Source organism: Myotis lucifugus, unplaced genomic scaffold (genome assembly GCF_000147115.1).
Source record: "Myotis lucifugus unplaced genomic scaffold, Myoluc2.0 scaffold_956, whole genome shotgun sequence".
NCBI lineage: Eukaryota > Metazoa > Chordata > Mammalia > Chiroptera > Vespertilionidae > Myotis > Myotis lucifugus.
Genome location: NW_005872004.1, coordinates 112070 through 137919, shown reverse-complemented (window position 1 = coordinate 137919; position 25850 = coordinate 112070). Strand labels below are relative to the sequence as shown.

Below are 25850 nucleotides of genomic sequence, written 5' to 3'. Positions count from 1 at the left end.
CGAGGCCGGACGCTGACGCTCAGAGCCCCGCCTCCCTCCACCACTTTCTGCCCCGGTCCAGGGTCAGTGGACTCGTCCGAAGGCTGGGCGCGAGGCCCTTTGGGTTGAGGGAGGTGCTCTAGCCGCTCACTTCCAGCCAATAGGAACCGAAACTGTTCAGCCAGTCAGAGCCTGCGCTCTTTCTGGCGTTCTGCGTGCTGCCCTGGAGACGGGATGGGCGAATCCAAACGCGGAGGGGCGCCGGACGCTCACGGCCTTACGCTGCTACCGCGCGTCCCGCTTTGCTCCCTTGCTTCGCCCCCGGTTTGGGGCCAGTGGACCCGTCCCGAGGGGGCTAGGATTCCAGACCTGCGCACAAGGGGGGAGCGGTCTGGGTGGTCGGTGGCATCTCCCCCAGAGACCCGGTGAGTGGCAGTTTTAGGGGCGTAAGTCTGGATTCGGGACTCCCTCAGCCCACGCGGGAGAGACTGTGGGTCTGGAGGGGCGCTGCCCGCCTACTCACTCTTCTTCCCTCTCCCGCCATCCCTCGGCCCGAAGTCAGACCGAGCTCAGCCTGCAGGGAATTCGGTCTGTAAAGCGCTGCAGGAGGCGCACTTGTTGAAGGACTTAGCAAAATGCCTGGCCGCCTTTTGGGTCCCGGGGCAAGGGTGACGCGGCCCGAGGTTCGCAAAGGTGAGCGAGCATCCCGAGGCCGAATTAAAACTGCTTGCCAGGCCCGGATTCCAGAGTTTCTGATTCCAGAGTCTGGAATGGGGCGCGAGAGTTGGTTTCTATCCAGTTCCCAGGTGTCGCTGATGCTGCTAGTGCGGGAGTTAAAGGGCGGGGCTGATGGAGGGGAGGATCCGGGTCTTCACCTGCGTGCCCCTGGCTCGTAAATGCCTCCTTTGCTTGTAGGTGTGATTTGCTCTGACTTCTGGCTTTTCGGATGATATCTAGGTGAACTTGTAGATGAAAAGAGAGAGAAAAGATGCACCACGCTTTTAGAAAACGTGCAAGACTAAACTGTCTGGGATTCCGCACGTGGGTGGGAAAACTATGAAGAAACCCAAGGAAGTGATAACTGTGAAAGTAAGGAGAGCGGTTACTTTTGGGGAGCAGGCGGAGCTGTGATTGCCTTAGGCTCATGGAGGGATTTCTGGGGTGGCCACCAAGTGCTATTCCTGGCCCGGGTGGTGATGACAGCGGTGTACCTCTTACCATAATTCAGTAAACTCTATTTTGTGGGATTTTCTGTATTTGTGTTTCATTTTACAACTTAAGAGGTAATAAAATTTTAAAAATTCATAGTGGGAAGTCTGTTGTGAGGCAGGCCCTTAGACTGAGTCAAAAAAAATCTTAAATTCATGGAATTTCAAACTTGGAAGATAACTTAGACGATCACCTTGAGTTTGAGGAATCAGTTATTCATTTTGCATCAACACTTAAGCATCTTTATCTGGATGTATCCTAATGTAGCCAATTTGTAAACATGTAAGTAAGGCCTCTTTATTTCTGGTTCAACATCTTCTTCATTTTAACACATTTCGTACCGCTCAGGAGTTTTCTCGTGTTTCGTGCGCCATCTGTTAAGGACCGCTCACGAGTGTTCTCGTTTTTCACGCCCATGGAAAAAGCGAATCTAGATACTTATGTAAATTTTGTTTGGTCCCTTTTCAGAGAGGAAAATGTGTTACGCAGTACCATACGTTAAAAAAGTACTAGGAACTTTAGTTGTGTAATTGTTTTTGTAAATAAAAATGTTATAATTATTGAAAAACAACACCTAAAGTGCATTATGATGATTTAAATAACGTGCAGTTTGCCCAAAAACGTGCGGTCCCTGGCGTATGTCTTAGAGATTTCTATGCGGTACGCAATGTGTTTTAACACTGTTTAATTTAATCACCCAGCTGGTGTGGCTCAGCGGTTGAGCGTCGACCTGTGAACCAGGTGGGGTTTGTAGGAGGCAGCTGATTGATGACGCTCTCTCATCATTGATGTTTTTTTTCTCTCTCTCTTTCCATTCCTCTCTGAAATCAATGAAAATATTAAAACATATATTAAAAAATCTTGATTTAGCAAACTTTTCCTGTGAAGGGCCAGATAGTAAACATTTGAGTGTGTGAGCAGGCCATGTGGTCTCTGCCACAACTGCTCAACTCTGACATTGTAGCGTGAAAGTGGCCTTAAACAATATATTAATGAATTGGGCATAGCTGTGCTCCAGTTAAACTTTATGTACAAAAACAGGCAACAGGCTGAATTGGCCCAGGAACCAGTAGTTTGCTGAGCTCTGACTTCGAATAATATTGATTTGTACAGTATCTGTGGAGTAGATGGAAATGCTGTCATTTCCATATTTGTTTATGAAGTATTTTTGCGTACATTGTTTCATTTCTTTCTCTACAGATATGCTTTCCATTGTAGCAGAGGTATCAAGATACACTGCCTGAAATTGCATTCATCTCATGATTTGTGTTGTTTTGGAGACAGCTGTCATTTTCATTGTTTTTGTTAAGATCTTTAGGAAGTTGAATATTGGTTTGTGAATTGTTTCTTTTATTTATTTTTCCCATATCTTTTTTCATCCTACAAAAAGAAAGACACTGGTATTCAACACTTACTTGTAGGTGTTGCATACCAGTGAGTCTTATGAATTTATAGAATTATTAGATTTATTTATTTACATATTAAATATCCTGGGCTAATTAATCATACGACTAGCTTGCATTTATGTGTGTCATTTTTGTTTACATTTTAGGAGCTAGAGATGCTATTAGGCGGTCCTTCTATCAAGTGTGAGAAGTTGGCCCGGAGATGCAAAACTTCGTTCTATACGAGGAGATCGGCAGAGGAAGCAGGACCATTGTCTATAAAGGGCGACGGAAGGGAACAATCAATTTTGTAGCTGTTTTTTGCACAGATAAGTGCAAAAGGCCTGAAATAACGAATTGGGTAAGTCAAGTATGTTTCCTTCCCTCTGGCAAAAGACAGCTCTGATGTGGTAGAATCAGTAGTATGTAAATAGAAGCCGTGGAACTCACTATAGCAGGTGCCACGTTTTCAATCGACTGGGCGACCCCTCTGTGCCTGTTTAGTGCCGCCAGTCCTGACTAATGACTGATAAACATGCCCACGTCATCAACAGCGTAAGAGTTTCGTTTGTTTTGGTGAGAGTCGGGGAAAATACGGTCTGGATTGGTTCATTTACTTTTAAATTTAGTATGTGATTAGGAAGCTTTCCAAAGGAAGGACTTTGGGCGAGGGTGACTTGGGTTTGAATTAGCTGTGCCACTCTACAGCCCAGGCTCCTTGGACCAAACCTGACTTTTTTTTTCCCCTCAACTTTTTTTGTTTATTGTGGTAAAATACACATAACACAAAATTTACCATCTTAACCTTTTTTTTTCGCTTTTGTTCCTCCTCACTCGATGTTTTTTCAATTGATTTTTAGAGAGAGTGGAAGGGAGAAAGGGAGGGAGGGAGGAGAGGTAGATAGAGAGAGACATCAATGTGAGAGAGACACATCAATTGGTTGCCTCTCGTATGCGCCCCAGCTGGGGTCGGGGATCACACCTGTGAACCAGGTACATGCCCTTGACCAGGGATTGAACCTGAGACCCTTTGTTGCATGGGTCGACACTCTAACCACTTAACAATACCAGCCAGGGCTACAATAGCTTTTTTGATGTAAACGTTTTGGCCATTTTCCTATGAATAACATTTCCTTTTTTGCAATATTATATTTACCCAAAATACACAAAACTATATTACACAAGTTTTGAAAAAAATCATTTTTAAGATTGTATGTTTCCATGTGACCAGCCTTCATAACCATCATTTTGATGTCCATAAAGAATTCCACCCAATGAATTCTATTATTTTCTTATCCATTTCCTGATTGCATATTTAGGTGTTTTTTTATTTTTTGTTAGAATATATTTTTATTGATTTCAGAGAGGAAGTGAGGAGAGAGAGAGAGAAACATCAGTGATGAGAGAGAATCATTGATTGGCTGCCTCCTGCACGTTCTGTACTGGGGACTGAGTCTGCAACCCAGGCATATGCCCTGACAGGGAATTGAACCGGTGACCTCTTGGTTCCTGGGTCGATGCTCAGCCACACCTGGCTGGGCTATTTAGGTATTTTTTAATAGATGCAAGGGTTTTAAGAACTTTTCTTAAAAAGTGTGTATGTTGTGTGTTTTTATAGGTCCGTCTCACCCAAGAAATTAAACACCAGAATATCGTAACCCTGCACGAATGGTATGAAACCAGCAATCATCTCTGGCTGGTAGTGGAACTCTGCACAGGTAAGCCACGTTATGTGGTTTTAAAAAAAACGTCAGATGTAGGTTTTGTTATTTTCCTTTCTTCTTTTACAGGTTCATGTTGATACTGTTGACTATGTTAACTTGAAAATCTGTTGTTCAATGGATATTAGGGAAGGGGAAGGGCTAAGATATTTGATAAGAGGAAGATTTATATAATATTCAATTTGGGGTTAACTTTACTTTGGCATAAAATATTGCCAAATCACTTATGTGAAAACTTAGAAATATTTTTGAGTAGTAATTAGTTTATCAAATAACTTTTTCCATTCAGTAGAAACTAAGTATTTTAGGTCAATTAGCTATTATTTAGCTTATTAGTTTATAAAATGTCTTTTTTTTTTAATGAACAGAATACTTGCTCATTATAAAAACAAGCAATGTGGAAAAGTACAAGGATGAATCAGCAGATACCATCACCTAGGTGCAATCAGAGATCACATGTTATAGCTTTTGTTTGATACAGCTCTCTAGGACAGTGGTGGCGAACCTATGACACGCGTGTCAGAGGTGACACGCAAACTCATTTTTTTGGTTGATTTTTCTTTGTTAAATGGCATTTAAATATATAAAATAAATATCAAAAATATAAGTTTGTTTTACTATGGTTGCAAATATCAAAAAATTTCTATATGTGACACGGCACCAGAGTTAAGTTAGGGTTTTTCAAAATGCTGACACGCCGAGCTCAAAAGGTTCGCCATCACTGATGTACAAGGAGAAGGGTGACTACCTAGGTAGATATTATCTGGGCTTTTAGTGCCAGTGTCTTCAGGGAAAAAATGTAGCAAGTACCATGGTTAGTGTACTCCTGTTTATACACCGAGGAAAATATAGAGAATCATTCAATATTAAGGCACACTGTAGTTATGTCTAGCTTTATGAGTCTTACCTATTGGCACTTGGAATTTATAAAACTGAATCATAGAATAATTTTGTCATTTCATTTTCTGAATCAGTAGGGTACTGTGGTCTAAATTACTTCCACAGACGTGCACACGGTTGAGGTGAGCAGGGGACTTCCTCCGTGTTCCTTTTTTTGCTTCAGCTGCTGTTTCTGCCCCATGACCAGTGTAGTGACCTAACTTTAATTTATGCCTGTGTTTGCCGTGGTTCCTCACCCACCAAGACAAAATAAACAAAACCCCAAACACCTGCAACCTTTGTCACAGTAATTCTGATTGAACTTCGAGATGCCAGCTGAGACTTCACTGTCTCTGAATTTGGCTCTTGCTTTAATCTTGACCCTAAAAAAAAGAAACAAACAAAAAAACCCCATGTTTGTTTCTGGCACTTAGATGATAGAAATGTGACTGGGACCTCCGAAGGGTATAGAAATAGAATTCCCCACGTGACTGCCTGAGTCCCATTATTTAATTCATCAGGGTTTGATTTTTCTAACGGTTAAGGAAAGGCACCATCTTTTTTGCTATGCAGCACTTTGCAGAATGCGACCTAACTTTGTACAGAAGCAAATGTGACTGTACTTTGCATAATGTGATTTAAATGCAGTTTAGTGTTTCCCACAAATCTTTGCAGCCATTCATTTCCCGAGGGAGCTGGAGTGAGACATCACAGCACCAGGGTGATGGTCACTCCCTGCATCCCACCCACCTCCTTACTGACCAGCCGTGCAGACTGAGCAGTCAGTCCCCTGAGCTGGCCTGGAGCGAGGACACAGGTTTCTGATAGTCTGATAGGGCGCTTGTCCATGGTGCTCCCTCACAGGTGTGCTCCTGCTAGGCTGTCCAGGGGTCCTGATGTGATCATGTTTTTCATGCTCAGTGTCTCCCACCATGGAACCCGCTGGAGGCACCATGTAATGCTGGGGGGCTAAAATGGGTGATTTTAATCAACTTGCAGGTGGTTCCTTAGAAATGGTCATTGCTCAAGATGAAAACCTCCCGGAAGATGTTGTGAGAAGCTTTGGGATTGACCTGATTACTGGATTGCATCATCTTCATCAACTTGGCATTCTCTTTTGTGACCTTTCTCCTGGGAAGGTAATTCATTAATATTTTGATTTCCTAATCGCTTGTGCCTTAGTTAACGGTGCTTTCTCAATGGTACGTTTATTTTTAGATATAATTTTAGGTATAGAACATCTTGAAATTTTGCGTTAACATCTATATATAAAAGGCTGATATGCTAAGTGTCCATTTGGGTAATGATATCACATAGCAACGCCTGGCTTCCTCTACCTAGTGACTAGCCTCCTTGGTTTCTTCAGCCCAGGAACACGACTTGCTTTATAGCCAGGTGGGAACATTTCACACTGTAACCACATGTCTGTGAAGCATTTTCCCATGCCTCATCTCATTTGATCCTCACAGAAGTCCTGGAGTAGGTAGATAGGAGACTCGGTGGAATCCTATTTTCTTTTCATTAGCCAGAAAACGGAGATTTAGAAAGCTTAGAAACTTGACCCGACTGAAAAGAAGTAAGAAATGGTGGACCTTGAAAATGACTCCAGGTGTTCTCACTGTGCAGAATATAGTCAAACACTGCTGCAGTTAAATATTTTACCCTTTGTTCTCCCTGCATGATCTACAATAATAATCTGCTTTGTGTTGATATTTACTGCTGTGTTGTTGATAATGACCTGAAAGAGAAGTTGGGGTGCTTCACTGGGCTGGAAAAAGTTTAGCTAAATCAGAAAGCAGGTCTAATTAAGTACGTTTGTTCTATAGCTATAAAAGGCTAAGTTGACTCATGCATGCACGATACATATAAAACACTGGTGCCAATCGCACACGTGTGTTTCCATCTGTCATTGTCGATCATGAATTTGGTTGACACTTCTATTATGGAGAAAGGGCAAATAGCAATATTAAAATATTTCTACCAGTTAATTTCCTTTCAATGTGCATGAATTTGTGCACCGGGCCACTAGTTTTTTAATAAAAGGAAACTGTATTTTAGCTACCTAGTTAGCTACCCATTGAAGTCCTTGTAGAATGCAAAGTTTCCCCTCCTTTCAGAGCTCTGTGAGTAATTATTATTGCTGCTGACCTGTATTGTGAATGGTGAGGTCCATAGCTTTATGAAATAATTCTTTTTTTTTTTTAAATATATGTTTTATTGATTTTTTACAGAGAGGAAGGGAGAGAGATACAGAGTTAGAAACATTGATGAGAAAGAAACATCGATCAGCCGCCTCCTGCACATCTCCCACTGGGGATGTGCCCGCAACTCAGGTACATGCCCTTGACCGGAATCGAACCCGGGACCCCTGAGTCCGCAGGCCGACGCTCTATCCACTGAGCCAAACCAGTTTCGGCAATTCTTAATTCTTATAGTACACAATTATGAGCCATTACTTTAGTTTGCTAATGGAATTTTGGCTATTATGGATCATATATTTTCTTTTTGGGCTAAGCTAATCATCCAGAACTAAATGCGCTTCAGTGTAGTGGTCATGAAACCTGCTTAGTTTCCTGGTCACAGTTGACACTGACATTTAGGAGCCCTGTTCCATGGACAAATTCCTCTCTCTCTCTCTCTCTGCCTTAGTTTCTTGTCTCTAATATAAAAATGGGAATTTCAGGGCGAGTGTAAGGCTTACATGTTGTATTTAGGAGAAGCTTCGGGGACACTTTTTGGTGCACAGTGTGCCCTCAATCAGGCACAGTTATCTTTACAAGGACATACTCTTAGGGATTGTATTCATTATGGCTTTGAGTTGCTACTGTCCCTTTGGTAATGTGTACACAATGAAATGGAAAATTGTATGTTTCCTTGTTAAACATTATTAGAAGCTGTCTGTATGAGAACATAATTAAACCTTAAATCCATAAAACTCCTCATAACAGATAAAAATCCTTGTTTGAAATATTCATATACTGGCCTGAAGTCTACAGCCATTTAATTGTGGTTACAGGCCTGAAAGCAGCCATAGGCAGTATATAAATGCACAGGTGTGGCTTGTTTCAATAAAACTTTATTCATGGACATTGACATTTGAATTTTATATAATTCTCATGTCAAAAACTATTATCTTATTGCAGTTTTTTTCAACCACTTAGAAATATAAAACCACTCTTAGCTCATTCCTGTGCAGAAACAGGTGCTGGCTGGGATTTGACTGAGGGGCCGAGGCGTGCCAACCCCCGTGTGGGAGGTGTTTAATGAGGTCTAGTATCAGCTGTTTATACTAGTAATGGGACATCCAGGCTGACTTGTAATGTAACTTTTATTCCAGATCTGGGGTTGGCAGAGTCCGGGCAGGGTGCCTGTTCCTGTAAGTGAGGTTCGATTGGAACATAGCCACACCCTTTCGTTCTATATTGTTGGTGGCTAGAGAGTTGAGTAATCAGGACAAAGACCTTATGGCTTGCAAAGTCTGAAAGATTTACTAACTTAAAAAAAATTGCTGACCCCTCTCACTGGTTCTCAAAGTGTGTTCCCTGGACCAGCAGCATTAGTGTTACCTGGGACTCATTGGAAATGTGGGTTCTTGGACCCTCCCGAGACCTGTGGAATCAGAAACTCTGGGAGTAGAGACTAGTAGTTCTTCTTAACAGATCTTCCAGGGACTTCTGGTGCTCAAACACTTTTAAAAGTCACTGGGGACTTGTAACAGACATCCTTAGTATTTCTGATTAGAAGTTAAGGGCAAACTTTAAATTGCTTTTGAAAACAAAAAGCCAGCTGACTCATTGCAACTTCCCATAAATATTTTTAATGGCTCTGGAGAAAAAATGAAAAGTAACAGGACACTGGTTCCTGGCATGGTTTTAACACTCAACAGATAACTTCTAGTCACAACTTATATTAGAGACGTGAGCACTTAGCACATGCCAATCACTATTCAAAGCCCTTTGCACGCGTAACCTCAGCTATTCCTTACCACAGTCTGCAGAGTTAAGTGTGCTTTTTTCGTTTTATAGGGGAAGAGAGTGAGATTTAGGAAGGTTAAGTAGATTCTCCAGGTCAGATTGCCTGTGAGAGTTTTAGGCCTCTAACTTCAGAGCCTTAGTCTTAGCCATACATTATATAAACACCACCTGACAGGTGTGCTTTCAGAGCCTCCCTCAGTGTCAGTAGAGTGTACGGATTGCTCCATATACACTGCTCTTAAGAGCCCGAGGTTTCCCTCTGTGGTTATGTGATGTGTTCATTATATACATCTGAGAGCGAACAGTTTAATATTTGATTCCATTACTATTAAAATGTTGGATTTCTTTAGCTGTTTTAAAATTTTTTTTTCTAATATATTTTTGATTTCAGAGGAAGGGAGAGGGAGGTATGGAGGGAAAGAGAGAAACATCAATGATAACAGAGAATCATTGATTGGCTGCCTCTTGCCTGCCCCCTACTGGGGATCGAGCCCACAACCCCGGGCATGTGCCCTTGACCTGAATCGAACCTGGGACCCTTCAGTCTGCAGGCCAACACTCTATCCACTCAGCCAAACCGGCTAGGGCTGTGGTCAGTAAACCGCGGCTCGCGAGCCACATGTAAAACTAAAAAAAAAAAAGACCATACCCTTTTATGTAATGATGTTTACTTTGAATTTATATTAGTTCACACAAACACTCCATCCATGCTTTTGTTCCGGCCCTCCGGTCCAGTTTAAGAACCCACTGTGGCCCTCGAGTCAAAAAGTTTGCCCACCCCTGCTCTATCCACTGAGCCAAACCGACTAGGGCTCTTTAGCTTCTTCTTTTTTTTTTTTCAAAGTAAGCATTTAATTTTCTAAGTTGTGATGAAGCAAGAAATGCTTCAGAGTGCTTTAGTGAGATTACGAGGTGCTGTGGGAAGTGTAAGTTGGGTCAGGTGGTGACCATGTTCATTTTTAATCTGTATAGATTCTCTTGGAAGGGCCCGGCACGTTGAAGTTTAGTAATTTCTGCCTGGCCAAAGTGGAAGGTGAAAATTTGGAAGACTTCTTTGCTTTGATGGCAACAGAAGAAGGAGGAGGTGATAGTGGGGAACATGTGCTGAAGAAAAATATGAAAAGTAGAACCCGAGGTACGTGGAGAGTTTTTAGATCCTAACGCTCGCTGTGGGCCACCCAGGTCACGTTAGGGGATGATGTTGACCTTTTATTTTGCTAGTCAAATAATGGATGCAAAATAACAATGACGAGAAGTCCGGATACAGGGATGGCTTTGTCAACGGCCTAAGGTTTTCCATGAGGATCGAATGCTGTGTAGGCACCGGAACCCCTGACAGCCCGGATCTCATCCTGACCTCTGTATGTCCCTGACCACATGTCAGAACATCAGCAGCAGGGGTTTGGCCTCACTCCTGGCCGTATTCAGCACTTGGCACAGTGCCTGGCCCACGCTGGTGGCTCCGTAGTTATTTGTTTCACATGGTTGAGCAGCTGATCCTTGCAATTAAGGAAGACTTTTAGGGGTTCACTCTTGGGCGGTGGTTTTGACAGTGAGCTGCGCCCTGGGGTGTTAGCTGTAGTTGAGCCAGTGTGCAGTGCTGGGTGCTGTCTCTGCCTCGATGACTGAGGGGGTGTCTGGGGGCGGAGCCTCCGTCAGCCCTGGTCTTTGAGTGCCTGAGCATCAGCCCTCGGCTGACCTGGGCCGCACTGTGGTTTGCACGATAAATAACTTTGTTGTAATTTAGGGGAATGTGGGGTGTTACTGCTGCGTAACTTAACACATCCTGTCCAAGATATTCTTTTTTTTTTTTTTAAAATATATTTTATTGATTTTTTACAGAGAGGAAGGGAGAGCGAGATAGAGAGTTAGAAACATCGATCAGCTGCCTCCTGCACATCTCCCACTGGGGATGTGCCCGCAACCCAGGTACATGCCCTTGACCGGAATCGAACCTGGGACCTTTCAGTCCGCAAGCCGACGCTCTATCCACTGAGCCAAACCGGTTTCGGCCTGTCCAAGATATTCTAACCAGAGCTGCTTTTCTTTGGACTATTTAAATTGTTAATTTCAAAGAGGATAAATATGCCTATATGTGCCACGCCTCTGACTTAGCTGGGTTTTTGAAATAACTCTGTTTATATTTTGACATATCCTGGTAAAATGGAACTTTACCATTAGGAAACATTAAACCATGTGAAATGCACATGAAGTTATGTGCACGTGTATATTCTCCTCATTTTCACCTCGTCGGGTCTCTCCCAGGTGGGTTTGTGGTGAGAACAGTACAAACTGCTAACGAAGCTGCTGTTTGTGCTTTGTGTTTAGGATCGCTTGCTTACACAGCACCCGAAATTGTGAAGGGCACCGACTTCTCCGTCGCCAGCGACCTCTGGTCTTTGGGCTGTCTGCTGTATGAGATGTTTTCAGGTGATTACTTTCTGCTTCATTTTCAAGTTACAGCTGGATAAACACAAAGGTGAAATCTGTAGTTTGTAAACATTTTACCTCTAAGATGTGAAAAGGCTGCTTATTATTTTAACTTAATTTTTTAAAAATATATTTTTTATTGATTTCAGAGAGGAAGGGAGAGAGAGAGATAAAAACATCAAATGATGAGAGAGAATCATCGATTGGCTGCCTCCTGTACGTCCCCCGCTGGGCATGTGCCCTGACTGAGAATTGAACCATGACCTCCTGGTTCATAGGTCGCTGCTCAACTACTGAGCCACACCAGCCGGGCAAAGGCTGGTTTTTCTAATTTCTGTCTCTATGATTTTGGCTGGAGTGCTTGGAGTCTAGGCACATTCAAGTCCCTAGGACCTTTTTGACCGATAGGTATTTTTCGTGATGATCTGGAATGTTGAAATGTGCCGAACTATTAAAGAGCTGTGCTTATTAGTAGAAATTCTTGCAAAGGTACCTGTGACTGAATTATTCCCATGTGTCCAGTAGCCCATGTAAACCGTGGGTCCTGGTAGGTTCCATATGTGAATTTGTATATTGGTTGGGGTGACAGATTTTGAATTATAGAAATATAAAAATACGTAGTGTGCCTGGTATATACTAGACATTCAATAATTAGTTATCACTATATATGCATTTGTAAATTGTGTAATGCTGAACTATCTGCAGTTGGTTTTGTTTTTTTTTTAGAATAATTGGTGATGACAAATGTATTTAATTGACAAGTTTTCATGTAATTTCAGGAAAACCTCCATTCTTCTCAGAAAGTGTTTCAGAAGTAATTGAAAAGATTGTTCATAAAGATCCTTCGCCACCTATTCCAAAAGGTAGGATTTTTGTTATAAATGCAGTTCATTTACACTTTACACTGACTACAGGTGCACTTTTGTTGTCTATTTTTATTGATTCATAACTTCCCAATTTACATTTTATAAATGTTCCCTAATTGATATTTTTATTTTTTTTTTATTTATTTATTTTTTTAAAATATATTTTATTGATTTTTTTACAGAGAGGAAGGGAGAGAGATAGAGAGTCAGAAACATCGATGAGAGAGAAACATCGATCAGCTGCCTCCTGCACATCTCCCACTGGGGATGTGCCAGCAACCAAGGCACATGCCCTTGACCGGAATCGAACCCGGGACCCTTCAGTCCCCAGGCCGACGCTCCATCCACCGAGCCAAACCGGTCTCGGCAATTGATATTTTTAGAAATGTTAACGTTCCCTTTGCCATTTTTTTTTTAGATACTTAAATGGAAAAGTAGTAGTTTCCCTCATTTAAAATCACGAATTACTTTGCCCTCCTATATCAAGAGATGTCTGGCTTACAGATTGAGAAGTCAGACTTTTATTTATTATTTTGTCTCTGTGTCGTTTACCTAATTTGGACTCATGTCCTTTGTAGTTATGCCTGGTTAGTGTTTGCATAGTAACGAATCGGGCATTCTCAGCCCTGGTCTTGATGATCAGAATGCTGCCCTGACAAGTTGTTAGAGCCTTTGGAAGGAGAGATAGTGTAGTATTTTAAGTGTCGGGATTTTAATCACACAAATTGTGGTTAATATAACCATCTACTGTTAACTTGAAGGAAAGGAAAGAAAAACAAAAGCAGATACAAACATAATAAAGCACTTTGCTCTACACCATAAGAAAAGTGAATCTTAAGCCACATAAACGAAAACAGAACTTTACAAAAAATAATAGTGGGAGTTTTTAAGAGAAAAAAAAATCGGAAGTCATTCATGGAAGAAATAGGAATACAGGATATTTTCAATTTTTCAAGAATCACCCCAGGTGAAAAAAACAAAACTCTTGATATTTTGAAAATAATCTGTATTTCTTAAAACAAAATGATGCATTTTTCCCCTTTCATTAACGTAGTCTTATTTTTTGTAGAAATCAGTCATTTGTATTTCTTCTGATGACTTTTCAATACAATATTGATTATTGTTTTCTCCTATAAGTTAAAGGTTTTTATGCAGGGAAGAAACCTGGAAATGAGGTGCCAAAGGTCTGGTCAGGGTACCACTGGTGGCCCAAGCTGGCTATGTCACAGTCCTTCATCACACGGTGGCCAGAGTGCCTGACAGTGCCTGGCCATGTCTTTGGCCATTGTCTTCATGGCTTCTTATTTTAACCATGACTGATAATTGGGCCACGGTGTGTGTGTGTGTGTGTGTGTGTGTGTGTGTGTGTGTGTGTATGTATGTGTATGTGTATGTATGTATATATATATGTATCGGTAATTTAAAAAGGCAAAGTTTAGAGGTTAAGACAATTGGACAATATCATAATGTGATGCTTATTATTTTTCCTGCTAAAAATAAAAGGAATTACAAGTATTCTAATCATAGTATATTAAAGCAAAGTTGGTCAAATTAATAATAATGCCTCAGAAAATGGGGCATAATTACTAGTGGGAGACAAGGGTATGAGCTTGTGAGGCCAGTAATTCTTACTGGGGTTAGACAATCAAGTAATTTTAGCAGTTGATCGAAACTTAGTTTTCTGTAGTATAGGAAAAAGATATTAAAAAAAATTGTGCCCCTCTCCCCTCTATGTAAATGGAAGCTTAATTGTTATTAATAGACTCAGTGTTCTCTTTAAAAGAATTTATGTGCTTAAAGTTCCATGACTTTAAATGTTGATGTAGGGTCCGTATTCATCTCCTTATCACTTTTTTTTTTTTCATTTTTGGGACTTAATTTGTGTGCAGATTCTTCTCTTCCTAAAGCGTCTCCAGATTTTATGAATTTGCTGGATGGTTTGCTTCAAAAGGACCCTCAGAAAAGGTCTGCATGGATGGTATTGTAATATGAACGATGAGCGGGATCTGTTTTTTTCTTTCATGCACTTCTGGAATGGCACTGTTCTTCATACACACAGAGGGGTTCAAACTACTTTTTACAAAAGGAAATCTGAGCTGACACTCAGGGTTTTTCTTTGCCCGTGTTTTTAATGATGAGGAATTTTAAGTCATTTTCTCCTTTAATGTATTCAATAGTTGCCTAATACCTGGATGGATTTTCTTGTAACTCCTGAATTCAAACAGCTTAGTTCTTTCCATTGGAGACTTCAGGCTAACGCTCCCTTTGACTGTTGGACTAGGGAGGGTACTGTCGAGATGGCTGATGCAATAACACTAACTGGGTGGTATTTTCATGCGATATATTTTTATGATACTCCTGTCATCATGGGAACTTCAAGTGACAGGAAAATTGCACAGTGTGACAATTCTGTGTTGCAGCGTGGGGAGGGGGTTTCCCTGGCCTGGGGGTGAAGAGCAGTTGGTTCCTAGTTCGGGTTCTGCCACTAGGTAACTGCAGGAAAAGGGAGTGGGGACACTGTTGTGAAGCAAGTATTTGGGTCTCTGCCTCAGTGTAAAATAATGAGTATATTTCACATAGCAAATAAAACACTCCGTTCTCCATCTTCGTTAAATGTAAGAGAGAACTTGCAGAAGGAAAAGCTGTTCTTGTGTAAGTTTTAGGACAAACCTCCCATGCTTGTAATAGAATGCCTTTAGGATTAGTGTTATTTTGGTGGGTAATCGTCCAGACATCTTTTGATAGGCTTAAGGATACTTTATTTAGGGTGATATACCTACATTTCTACCTATTTATATCTCTATATTGTATGCTTTTTTTTGCATAAATGGGACCACCCGCTAAGCTACTTTTTTCTCTCTGTTTTGCTTAGTCATTCTTTTTCATTTTTAAATATATATTTTATTGATTTCAGAGAGGAAAGGAGAGGGGGAGAGAGAGAGAGAAACATCAGTGATGAGAGAGAATCATTGATTGGCTGCCTCCTGCACGCCCCCTACTGGGGATCAAGTCTGCAATCTGGGCATGTGCTCTGACCTGGAATCAAACCATGACCTTCTGATTCATAGGTCAATGCTCAACCACTGAGCCACGCCGGCCGGGCTATATCTACTTAGTCACTTTGACTGGCTGCAGTGTATGCATGATAACCTGTAATAGCAATAAACACTGAGAGTGTGTCTTGATTTAGAATACCATACACACTGCTACAGGAAATAGCCTTTGAGTATGTTTTGTTATTCACTTGCGAAGTTATCCCTTTTGGATAAATGCTGTCTAAACGCTAAGAGCATTTAAAAGTGTGATACGTTTGCTGCATTTGGGGAACATGTTCGAAATGGTTTCCACTTTCAGCAACTCTAGGAAGCTCTTTCCCCACCAGTTACCTGCCATGGGCTTTGCTGATCTTACACGTTTTTGCCAATCTTATGGATGGAAAAGAAATTCCATTTTACTGGCAATTTTATTTCTCCATGAGTGAATTTTAAGAGCCCTTGTATATATAGTTGTAAATTCTTTCTCTTTATCATTAGTGTTTTAATTTTGATTAAAGTAGTTTTCACTTCAATTCAGAAATGTTGAATGATTAAATTAATTAAATATAAGCTATTTTCTTGTTTTGTTTTAAAATTTCAATTAGATTTAACCTTTCTGAGTCTGATGAGTATAATAATCTATTAGTAGTAAAACGTAATGCTTTGAGAGTGAGTCTGGGTTTTAGATAGAGCCAAAAGTCACTTTCATGTGGGTGACAACAGTTAATGTAGCTAGACAACATTTTGGCACCTGAATAGAGATGTGACTGTATATAGTCATGAAGTTGATATTCTTGTTTATTTCTGAATGAAGTTATAGGAGTGAAGTCCCACCAATGAAATGTGTAAAACAGGCAGGGTGCCCTAGAATAATCAAGCCTGTCGTGGGGCAGAATTAGAGGTTGGTAATATGTGATCTATTTGCTTTACATTTTAAAATTATTGTTAGATTTCTTCATTGAGAACCCAAAATGTTTTCATCAGGCTCCCTGGATATGAACCCTGAGACTTCTAATACTTAGTTGTCAGACCCTTTCATTCTGCACCATGTGAGGCCTCTGAATTATTTCTGAATTATCGGTTGCTGTTTAAGAGAGGTCAGTTGGGTACGGGAATGAAAGAGTGAAGTATCGCACGATCTCAGAGGTGCATTTACATGGAGATGTTTATACATGATAAGATCTGATTCCTGTAACTGGGACATGTCCTGGGACTTCCCCCTGGGAATCATATGGACAGAATTTGAACATTTGTGTTTTATGCAGATTAACTTGGGCAGGCCTGCTGCGGCATCCGTTTTGGAAGGATGCTTTTACCAGAAGAGATCAGGACTCGAGCACCGAGGACTCCAGCATCAGGTAGGATCAGCTAATCTTTGTGTGTGGAGCATGGCTGCTAAACACTCCTACGCATTAGTGTTCTAATGATGCAGCATCAATAACAAGAATTTCTGTGCTTTCCTAGTAGAAAAATCAAGCATTTGTTTAAGGGTTGTTGAAAGAGTTTCGTCATGACATTTTTGTGTTCTTGATTTTGCGGATTTTCCGATCAGTTGTTTCAACTCGAGTCGTTGATTTAGTATGGTAGTTATCAGTTCTGTTTGCCAGCTACAAGTGGCTTCCCATCTTGCAAGCATGGGGTAGGGTCTCATTGCCCCCTTTTCAGTTAGGTGTAGTCATGTGACTTGCTCTGGCTAATGGAATGTGAGCAGAGTGACGTGTGTTATTTCTGGATAGAAACTTGAAAGCCAGTGTGTGATCTGCTGCACTTCTCCTGGTGAGTTCATTGGGAAGAAAACTGTCAAAAGGGAGTTGCTGTCAGGCTGGGTCTTTAGTGCCCATGATGAGCATATCTTTCCCACCAGCCTGCATGTCTGTGCCTGAGGAAGATACACAGATACGAGATTCTGAGCCACTGGCGTTTGAGGGGTTGTATGTCACCACAGCATAACCAAGCTCACCTTGACTAATATACTTTGTTTTTATTATAAAAATCTTCTTAGCCCAGGACCCTTACAAAATTGATGGTATTTGGAAAAGAACAGGTGAGAAGTAGCTGAATAAAAGTTCTGATAATTGACTTTTTCCCCTCCTTACCTCATTGTGATAAATGGTTGTCTGATCCTTATTTTTAATCTTGGCAAGTTCATTGTCTTGGATAGAGGAGTCTGAATTCTATTTGAAGTCTTTCCCAAACTTGAGTTTCTCTGAGCCAGTGAGCTTCAGTTATGCTTTCACTACTGTATTAGGTGCTACAGAGAACTGGGCGCTGGTCCGCAGTGTCAGCAAGTCACAGAATACCTCCGACCTTAGTTTGTCATCTTCCTTTTTAACCTCCTTGCCTTTTATTTCCTTTTTTTTTTAAAATATATTTTATTGATTTTTTTTTTTTACAGAGAGGAAGGGAGAGAGATAGAGAGCTAGAAACATCGATGAGAGAGAAACATCGATCAGCTGCCTCCTGCACATCTCCTACTGGGGATGTGCCTGCAACCAAGGTACGTGCCCTTGACCGGAATCGAACCTGGGACCTTTCAGTCCGCAGGCCGACGCTCTATCCACTGAGCCAAACCGGTTTTGGCCTTTTATTTCTTTTTTCTGCCTTATTGCCCTTGCTGGGACTTTTTTCCAGTAGGATACTGAGTCAGGAGTGATGAAAATGAATATCCTTGCCTGGTTTCTGCTTGTAGGATGAAAGCGCCTTTACCCATTAAGAATGATGAGGTGGAGGTGTCTGTCGCTGCCCTTTGTCAGTTTGAATGAACGCTGAATTTTACTGAATGCCTTTATGTATTGGGTAATGTGATCATGTGGTTTTTCTTCTGTAGATTCTCATTATGGACTCTCTCATAAATTGGCTTTCAAATATTGAACCAGCCTTGCATTCCCACAATAAAGTTATTGTGTGTGACAGTCTTTGTCTTGCTGGATGTGTTTATGGCCTAGTGGAGGGAGGACAGTGAGAGAGGCTGAGAAAGAGAGCGGAGCCCCAGGGGTTTGCCCCACATTCTTGAGACTGTAGCTTTTTGGTTAGAGAAGAGGATGACCCCCTCTGTGAATGTTAGGCACTGGCCAGATGCTGCTGCTGTTCCCAGCCCGCTGCTGCAGGGTTACCTGGGGCCAGGGCAGGACAGAACGGAAAAAGAAAAGGAACACCTAGGGGATTTCCCTGCTCTGACCCAAGAGGTCCCTTTCCTGTCCTTGGAACAGAAACAGAGGGCTTCTGGCGGGCTTCCTCTGTCTAGTCGCTGCCTTCGAGCCCAGGCCGGGCAGCACCGGGAGGGGAAACTCTAGGGAGACTCATGTTGGGTCACGGCTACTTTGAGTTCTGGTTTCCGTCCCCAGTCTGCCAGCTGCTACTTATTTTTCTGGGAGAAGGCGTAGAGATTTCTTCACACACTGCCCTGCTCGTAGCGGTGCTCATGGTCACTGCTCGATGAAAAATACTGCTTTTCTCCATGGCTTTGCCAAATGTCACATGTAATTTAGTTATTTCCAACCTCTTGTTCGACACAGAAAGCTGTGTAGAAAGCTCACAAGTAAGTTTGACTGTGTTGACTTTCTCCTGTTGAGCAGCAGAAACATGATGGAATGTTCCGGGTCACAAGATGCCAAGGAGCGTGTGTGGAGCCCCCCGAGCGGACAGGCCAGAGGGGAGAGGAGTGGTCAGCGGCCGAGTCGCCCTTGGAGACTAGGTGGGCTTTCATCCGAGCGTGTGTGTGCTGCCCAGAATGCCGTGTTGGAGAGTCCCCTCCGCGTTCGTGCTGTCTTTCTCTCTCAGTCCCTGTCTGCGGACGCTCCGCTCATGGTACCTGTTCCTTCATGGCTAACGTTCTCCTTTCCTGCCACAGAAGATCCAGCTGAGTTGCGGCCTAAGAATACTCTTGGGGGTCAACTGAACGAGTCCATGTTCCTTCTCAGGTGGGTGAAGTGACAGAGCAGTGAGGGGTCCCCGGCCGGGGGATGAAAGTACATCTTATTACAGCATCTGTTGTCCTGGATTTTAAAAAAGCTTTGTATACTCCCGGGCATTTCCTGTGCGCTAAGTCAGTACTTGTTTAATGAATGAACAAACAGACAAGTAAGTGAAAGAGAAATGGGAATCCTGGTATTTGGGAATTTGAAGGAGTTTACTAAAGAAGACCCTGGGGATCTGAGTGAATTTCTTAAAATGTGAAAAACTGAAAATCAGAGACTCAGGGGTGGGGGGCGGGGGAATGGAGTGGCTCATCAGGGGCACGGAGGCCATTGACAGGTGTGGGCGGAGTCATTACAAGTAGTTGTGGGTTTATATCACTCCTTAGCAGGCACCAAGAAACCTTTCCATATTGAACATCATCTGAAATAAAATTGTGAATATTATTCATCCTTTGTGGAGTATCTGATGTATTTTGTTACGTTAATCCTGCTCATACCAGCAGACATTTAAAGAATAATAAAATCATTGTTGTAAGGTTTCCAGTAAAAACAGAAAATACTGCATGGAGCATAGAAGCTATAAACAAAAAAAAACACACACACAATAAATTAGCCAGGGAATTACTTTAGAAAGTTATAAAAATAATAGTCATGTAAACACAGATAAGATTAAATGTTTTTTTATATGATGAGATCACAGAGAATTAACGTATTCTGCCCTTTTTCAGGAGACCTGTTTTCATTTTCCCCAGCATACAGTAAGCGGAGGGTGAAGTTTCTGACGTGTGAGTAATGGCACTGGTGTGTGTGTTTCAGTTCTCGTCCTACGCCGCGAACCAGCACTGCCGTGGGGTCAAGTCCTGGTGAGGATGTGGCCCAGAGTTCACCGCAGAAGGCGCCTCCTTCGACCAAGGTGAACAGCGATGGATTGTTTCTTGTTTTTTGTTTTTTTACATGAGATATAGAGATTCTAAAGAATAATTGCAATTGGTTTCCGAACTATGTTGGTGTTTACAAAATTTACAGTTAAGTCATTGCCTTATCATTGGTTTTTTCTAGTAAGCACACTTAAGAGAGAGGTACTTTATAGTTTTTTTAAAATATATTTTTTAATTGATTTCAGAGAGGAAGAGGGGGAAAGAGATAGAAACATCCACGATGAGAGAGAATCATTGATCAGCTGCCTCCCGCAAGTCCCCCACTGGGGAACGAGCCTACAATCTGGGCATGTGGCCTTGACCAGAATCGAACCTGGGACCGTTCAGTTCACAGGCCAACACTCTATCCACTGAGCCAAACCCGCTAGGGCATATAGGTTTTTTTTTAAAAATAACAGCTTCATTGAGCTATCATTGACATACCACATAATTCACCCATTTAATTCACCCATGCGAAGATCAAATGAGACTCCCTGTGCAAGTGTTTTGAGTATCAGTTGAGGTACATTAGAGATGACCTTGCTCAGCGTCTTATTAGTTCAGTCTTTCAAAGCTCTTCATTAGGCACAGAAACAGTCTAATTTTTGTTGTTGTTTCAGACCACAGGTGGGCACCTGAGCCAGCAGGACATGGAATCCCAGATGAGGGAGCTCATCTACACAGACGCAGAACTCGTCGTCACGCCGATTATTGACAATCCCAAGGTGCGGAGAGGCACCCCCCCCCCCCCCCCCCCGCCTCCAGGGCTGGGTTTTCCATTTCACTGAGGGCTGAAGTCTGGGTGATGTTTTCATTTCTATTCCTCTTGTCATCCACTTGGATTTCGTTCGAACCACACACATGTCCACACGCCTAACTCCCGCCCTGTCTGTAACCCTCTCTCCTTCCTGCCTGGGCGGTGTTCTTCCTGCCCCACACCCCCCCTGCCTCCCATCAGTCCAGCGGGCCCAGGAGTGGCCGCTGACTCAGACCTCAGACCTGAGTCCTCGAGGCCTTCCTTTCTCAGCACGTGCTTAACGTGGATCACGCCAGATGTTCTAGTTCAGCGGTTCTCAACCTGTGGGTCGCGACCCCTTTGGCGGTCAAACGACCCTTTCACAGGGGTCGCCGAAGACCATCCTGCATATCAGATATTTACATTACAGTTCATAACAGTAGCAACATTACAGTTATGAAGTAGCAACGAAAATAATTTTATGGTTGGGTCACAACATGAGGAACTGTATTTAAAGGGCCAGAAGGTTGAGAACCACTGTTGTAGTTGATGGTGTTAGGAAGGCAGATGGCAGTGAGCACCGCTCACCAGGCGTGGCTGGGTGGGCCGATCACAGAGACCACGCCCTCTCATAGGTTATCGGGACGCAGGTGGGCGGTGGCAGACCCTGGGAGCTGGGGCACTCTGGGTTCACTTCTACCCCAGGGGAATCCTGTCGCTTCCTGTCCTTTGGAAAGCAATGCTCTGTTACTAGGGATGAGTGCCTTCCTTGAAAAAATGTCATTTCTCGGTCCCTTTGTTTTCTGTTGACGCCCAGTCTCCAACACATTCCTCCACTATCTATTCTGTATGTGAATTTTTTTAAACTGTCTTTTTCTGTGTAAATTTGTGACCGTTTCCTCTCATCTCATCAGGGAACATTGCTCTGGTTTAGAGTAAATGGGTTGTTGGATGTGTGCATATTTGCTACAAAGACAGCATTTCATATAGATCATCCAGCGATTTTCACAACAGAGCGACTTCTTTTTATGAGTTTAGATACCTGGCAGAATAACTGGATGTTACATCAAATTTAATAGGTAACGGGGCATTTTCCCAGTGGACCTTCTAAACAATTTGTGAATTTTTTAAAACCATATTCTATTTTTTTATTTCATCTTATAGCCACATATGGTTGTTTCTGGGAAATGTTAGCTGTTTTTTAAGCATTCTTACTATAGGCTTTTATTTTGAACTGATTTTAGACTTCTAGAAAAACGTTAGAAAATATTAGCGTTCCTCCCTATATACCTTTTCCCCAGTTTCTCCTAATGTGAACATCCTGCAGGACCGCAGGTGGTTAGCAGACCCAGGGGATTAACATTAGCACGGTGCGAATTTTTGCCAGCTGTGACCCTGATGCCCCTTTTCTGTTCCGGGACCCACATTTCAGTTTATGTTTCCTTGCTCTCCTTGTCTTTCCCGGCCCTGTGGTCATTTCCTGACCTCTGCTTGTTCTTCATGACCTTGACACTTGGAAGTGGTCAGGTGTTTTGTAGAATGTCCTTCCACTTAGGTTTGTCGAAGGCTTTCTCTTGATGAGAATGAGGTTGTCTATTTCTGGCAAGAATACTACCAGCCAAGGCCTTAAAAACACACTATGAATTTTGGAGAAGTGAGACATAGAAAGGTGATGGTTGAATATTTAATTAAAAGCCTCAAGAGGAAGGACTCCAGCTGCTCCAGACTCATGCGCTTTCCTGTTGAGGCTGTCACAGCTTCCTAGAGCGATGTTGGTCTTGAATTCAGCCTTCAAGTCCTGGCCATTCCTACGACCTCAGTCTACCTCCTACCTCTTCATAAACCTTGTCCTGGCCACATCAGCCAGAAGGGCTTGCTGCCTTCTCTGATGCTTAAAAACACTCCTCTTGTGAGATGTTTTGTCTGATTATGTCCTGCCTGTTCTGCACTGTTACTTCAGTTTTTTTGTTATTTAACAAATGTCTGTGTTGTTACCCGAGTGGCAGCTCTCTGACAACAGGATAACATCTGTGTGTGTGTGTGTGTGTGTGTGTGTGTGTGTCCCTAACACTGAGCATGGACCTACTCTGGCAGGTCCTCAGCGCGTGTTTTGTTCAGTGACCAAATTTCTCACCTAGAGGTAAATTAGCTTACACGTAAGCCGCAGTAGGGCATCTCTTTCATGAAGCTTAATTTTGCTGCAGATATCAATGGAAATGATCTTATTTTTATAAATCGTCATCCATATTTGTATATTTTAATATTAAAGGGCACTGTTGAGTTCTTATGGGTGACAAATTTTACAGCATTCCTTTCTGTCCTCACTGATTTATAATCTGATCTAGGCGATAAATCAGGAGCCAATGTCTGTCTCTAAAGGTGTTTTTTTTCCTTTTTTAAACCACAGATCATGAAACAACCACCCATTAAATTTGATCCAAAAGTATTGCATCTACCAGCATATTCAGGTAGGCTCATAAAGGTTTAGACACTTTGCAGACAGACATTTAATAGCACATGGAATATTTTATTCACGAATAGCTAAATTTCTATTTTCTTGCCAACTGGTTGTCTTCTTGGCAGTGCTATGCAAATTGTAAACAACCTGTAATCCATTTGTGCCAGCTTTTGCCCGTACTCAGCTGAGTCTGGGCTGCCCTGTGCTCTTGTGGGTGGGAGAGTTCCTAAAAAGCTGGATGGCTTTTCCTGTTACGTGGGTGGGCCCTTCTCCTGCCCTTCCCCTGGTAGAGCCCATTGAATTTCCAACGTTTGTGGTGTTATTGTGGGTGTGGAGGGTTGGAGACCACAATGAAGAATTGAGAGTCTACTCAAGGAAGCCAGGGCAGTTGAGAATGGGACCAGGTGGTTCACTTTTGTGGGGATGGTGTGGGAATGGATGTTGGGGTCCAGCCCCAGCAGGTCCAGGGGTTCCCAAAGGTGTGGATGGAGTCGGCGAAGAAGGGCGACTGTGTCAAGCAGCAAGGATGGACTGGCTTCCGGCAAATGGAGATACGTAAAAGAAGATTGTTATGTTTCCTTTCATCTACTGGAAAGTCTGATTTAGGGTGAACGTCAGAAATTAAAAAAAAAAAAAAAAGAAATTTGCCCTGTCCGGTTTGGCTCAGTGGATAGAGCGTCGGCCTGCGGACTCAAGGGTCCCAGGTTCGATTCCGGTCAAGGGCATGTACCTACCTTGGTTGCGGGCACATCCCCAGTGGGGAATGTGCAGGAGGCAGCTGATCGATGTTTCTCTCTCATCGATGTTTCTAACTCTCTATCCCTCTTCCTTCCTCTCTGTAAAAAAATCAATAAAATATTAAAAAAAAAAAAAAGAAATTTAGAGAGATGTCATCAATCCATTGCCTCCTGCACACCCCCTACTGGGGATTGAGCCAGCAACCCAGGCATGTGTCCTGACTGGGACTAGAACCAGCAACCTTTCGGTGCATGGGATAATGCCCAACCAACTGAGCCACACTGGCCAGGGCAGAAATGTTTTTATACCATAAATTTGGGTGTATTGTGTTTGATAAAGCTATTGAACTAGATTTGGAAAAACTTCATCATCATGGCTAGAGTAGAATCTCTGATTTGAAATAAAATCAAAGTAATAAAAACATAAAATATAGGCAAATTTAAATAAGCCATGCCAAATAGAACCACTATTGATGAAAACGTAGAGGATTACTAGAAAATAATATTCCTTCCCCTAGAAAATAATATTATTTTCTAGGATTCTAGAAAATAATATTACTAGAAAATAATATTCATGTTTGACAGTATGAGAAACTGAAAGTAGTGCCCTTTACTTTGACTTATTCTGGGAAATGGCTGTTGCAGTTTATCTTGTTTGAAGGTGGAGATCTACTCAGCCATGTTAACTGGGGATGGCATCTCTTTCCTAGTTTCAGCCTGTGTTTGTACAGGGATGTGGAGGCAGGATCCCAGGTGACTTCAGCTTATGTATTCACCTTGTGATGTTGAATAGTAATTTCATTGGAACCTTTTAACAACTGTAAAATCTTTGGCTTTTCCAATATTCTAAGGCTAGATTGTTTTATTTACAGAAAGACTTGTTTTTTTCAAAATGCAATGTTATTTAACTTGGTGTTTTGTATTATTCTCATTTGCTGGATAATTCTCCTTGAGGCATCTCATTTTTCCCCCCAGCATAGTTATAAAAGTCTCCAGTGGAAGAAAGTGAAATGAGTATAAAAGAGTAAATGAGAACAGTGTCAGCTTTGGAGTAGTTTTGATTTTGACGTTGTGAAGTCACGACTTTTTCGCCCTCAGCTATCGAAGTCCTGTTCCATTTCATTTCTCCCGAGATATTTTCGCGGTGCTTTTTCACGACACCCACTTTCAATATTTCCTTTCCTCCGCAGTGGACAGGTTAGTGTCCCTGAAAGACCAGGACTGGAACGACTTTCTGCAACAAGTGTGCTCACAGGTCGACTGCGCCGAGAAGACCATGGGCGCCTCCCGGGCCAAGCTGAACCTCCTGTGCTTCCTGTGCGTGGTGGCCGGTCAGAGGGAGGTGGCCACCAGGCTCCTGCACTCCCCCCTGGTAGGTGGTTACGTTGTGACAGCAAGACCCCTCGCACGGTCCTTGCAGCATGCCTTCTGCATGTCACTCATGTGTATCTATAGAGATTGAAACAAGAGCTAAATTGTTAATTCCAATTATAATGAAAAAGGGATTTATCAAGATCATAGGTTTGTCAAAACTATCCTGTTTCATCCTGAAGTCTAAGAGCAGTTGCATAGACAGTGATTTTGAACTTGTTTTGCTCATACTCTGG

At 42.3% G+C, this 25850-nt stretch overlaps 1 protein-coding gene across 1 annotated transcript in view; it reads left to right on the top strand.

Annotated features, from left to right (window-relative positions):
• Positions 1 to 290: 290 nt before the first annotated feature.
• LOC102416951 (serine/threonine-protein kinase ULK4-like) overlaps positions 291 to 25850 on the top strand; it is a gene marked incomplete at its 3' end in the record, with an annotated part of 130217 nt that continues 104657 nt past the window's right edge. Inside the window, exons 1-15 of the mRNA XM_023747732.1 lie at positions 291 to 404; positions 2741 to 2934; positions 4192 to 4291; positions 6173 to 6312; positions 10120 to 10282; positions 11476 to 11577; positions 12357 to 12440; positions 14333 to 14408; positions 16744 to 16836; positions 19054 to 19172; positions 19329 to 19398; positions 20212 to 20308; positions 20933 to 21037; positions 23456 to 23516; positions 25434 to 25615. Coding sequence (XP_023603500.1) covers positions 2797 to 2934; positions 4192 to 4291; positions 6173 to 6312; positions 10120 to 10282; positions 11476 to 11577; positions 12357 to 12440; positions 14333 to 14408; positions 16744 to 16836; positions 19054 to 19172; positions 19329 to 19398; positions 20212 to 20308; positions 20933 to 21037; positions 23456 to 23516; positions 25434 to 25615 — 1530 coding nt within the window. The remainder of the gene's footprint in view (positions 405 to 2740; positions 2935 to 4191; positions 4292 to 6172; positions 6313 to 10119; positions 10283 to 11475; positions 11578 to 12356; positions 12441 to 14332; positions 14409 to 16743; positions 16837 to 19053; positions 19173 to 19328; positions 19399 to 20211; positions 20309 to 20932; positions 21038 to 23455; positions 23517 to 25433; positions 25616 to 25850) is intronic.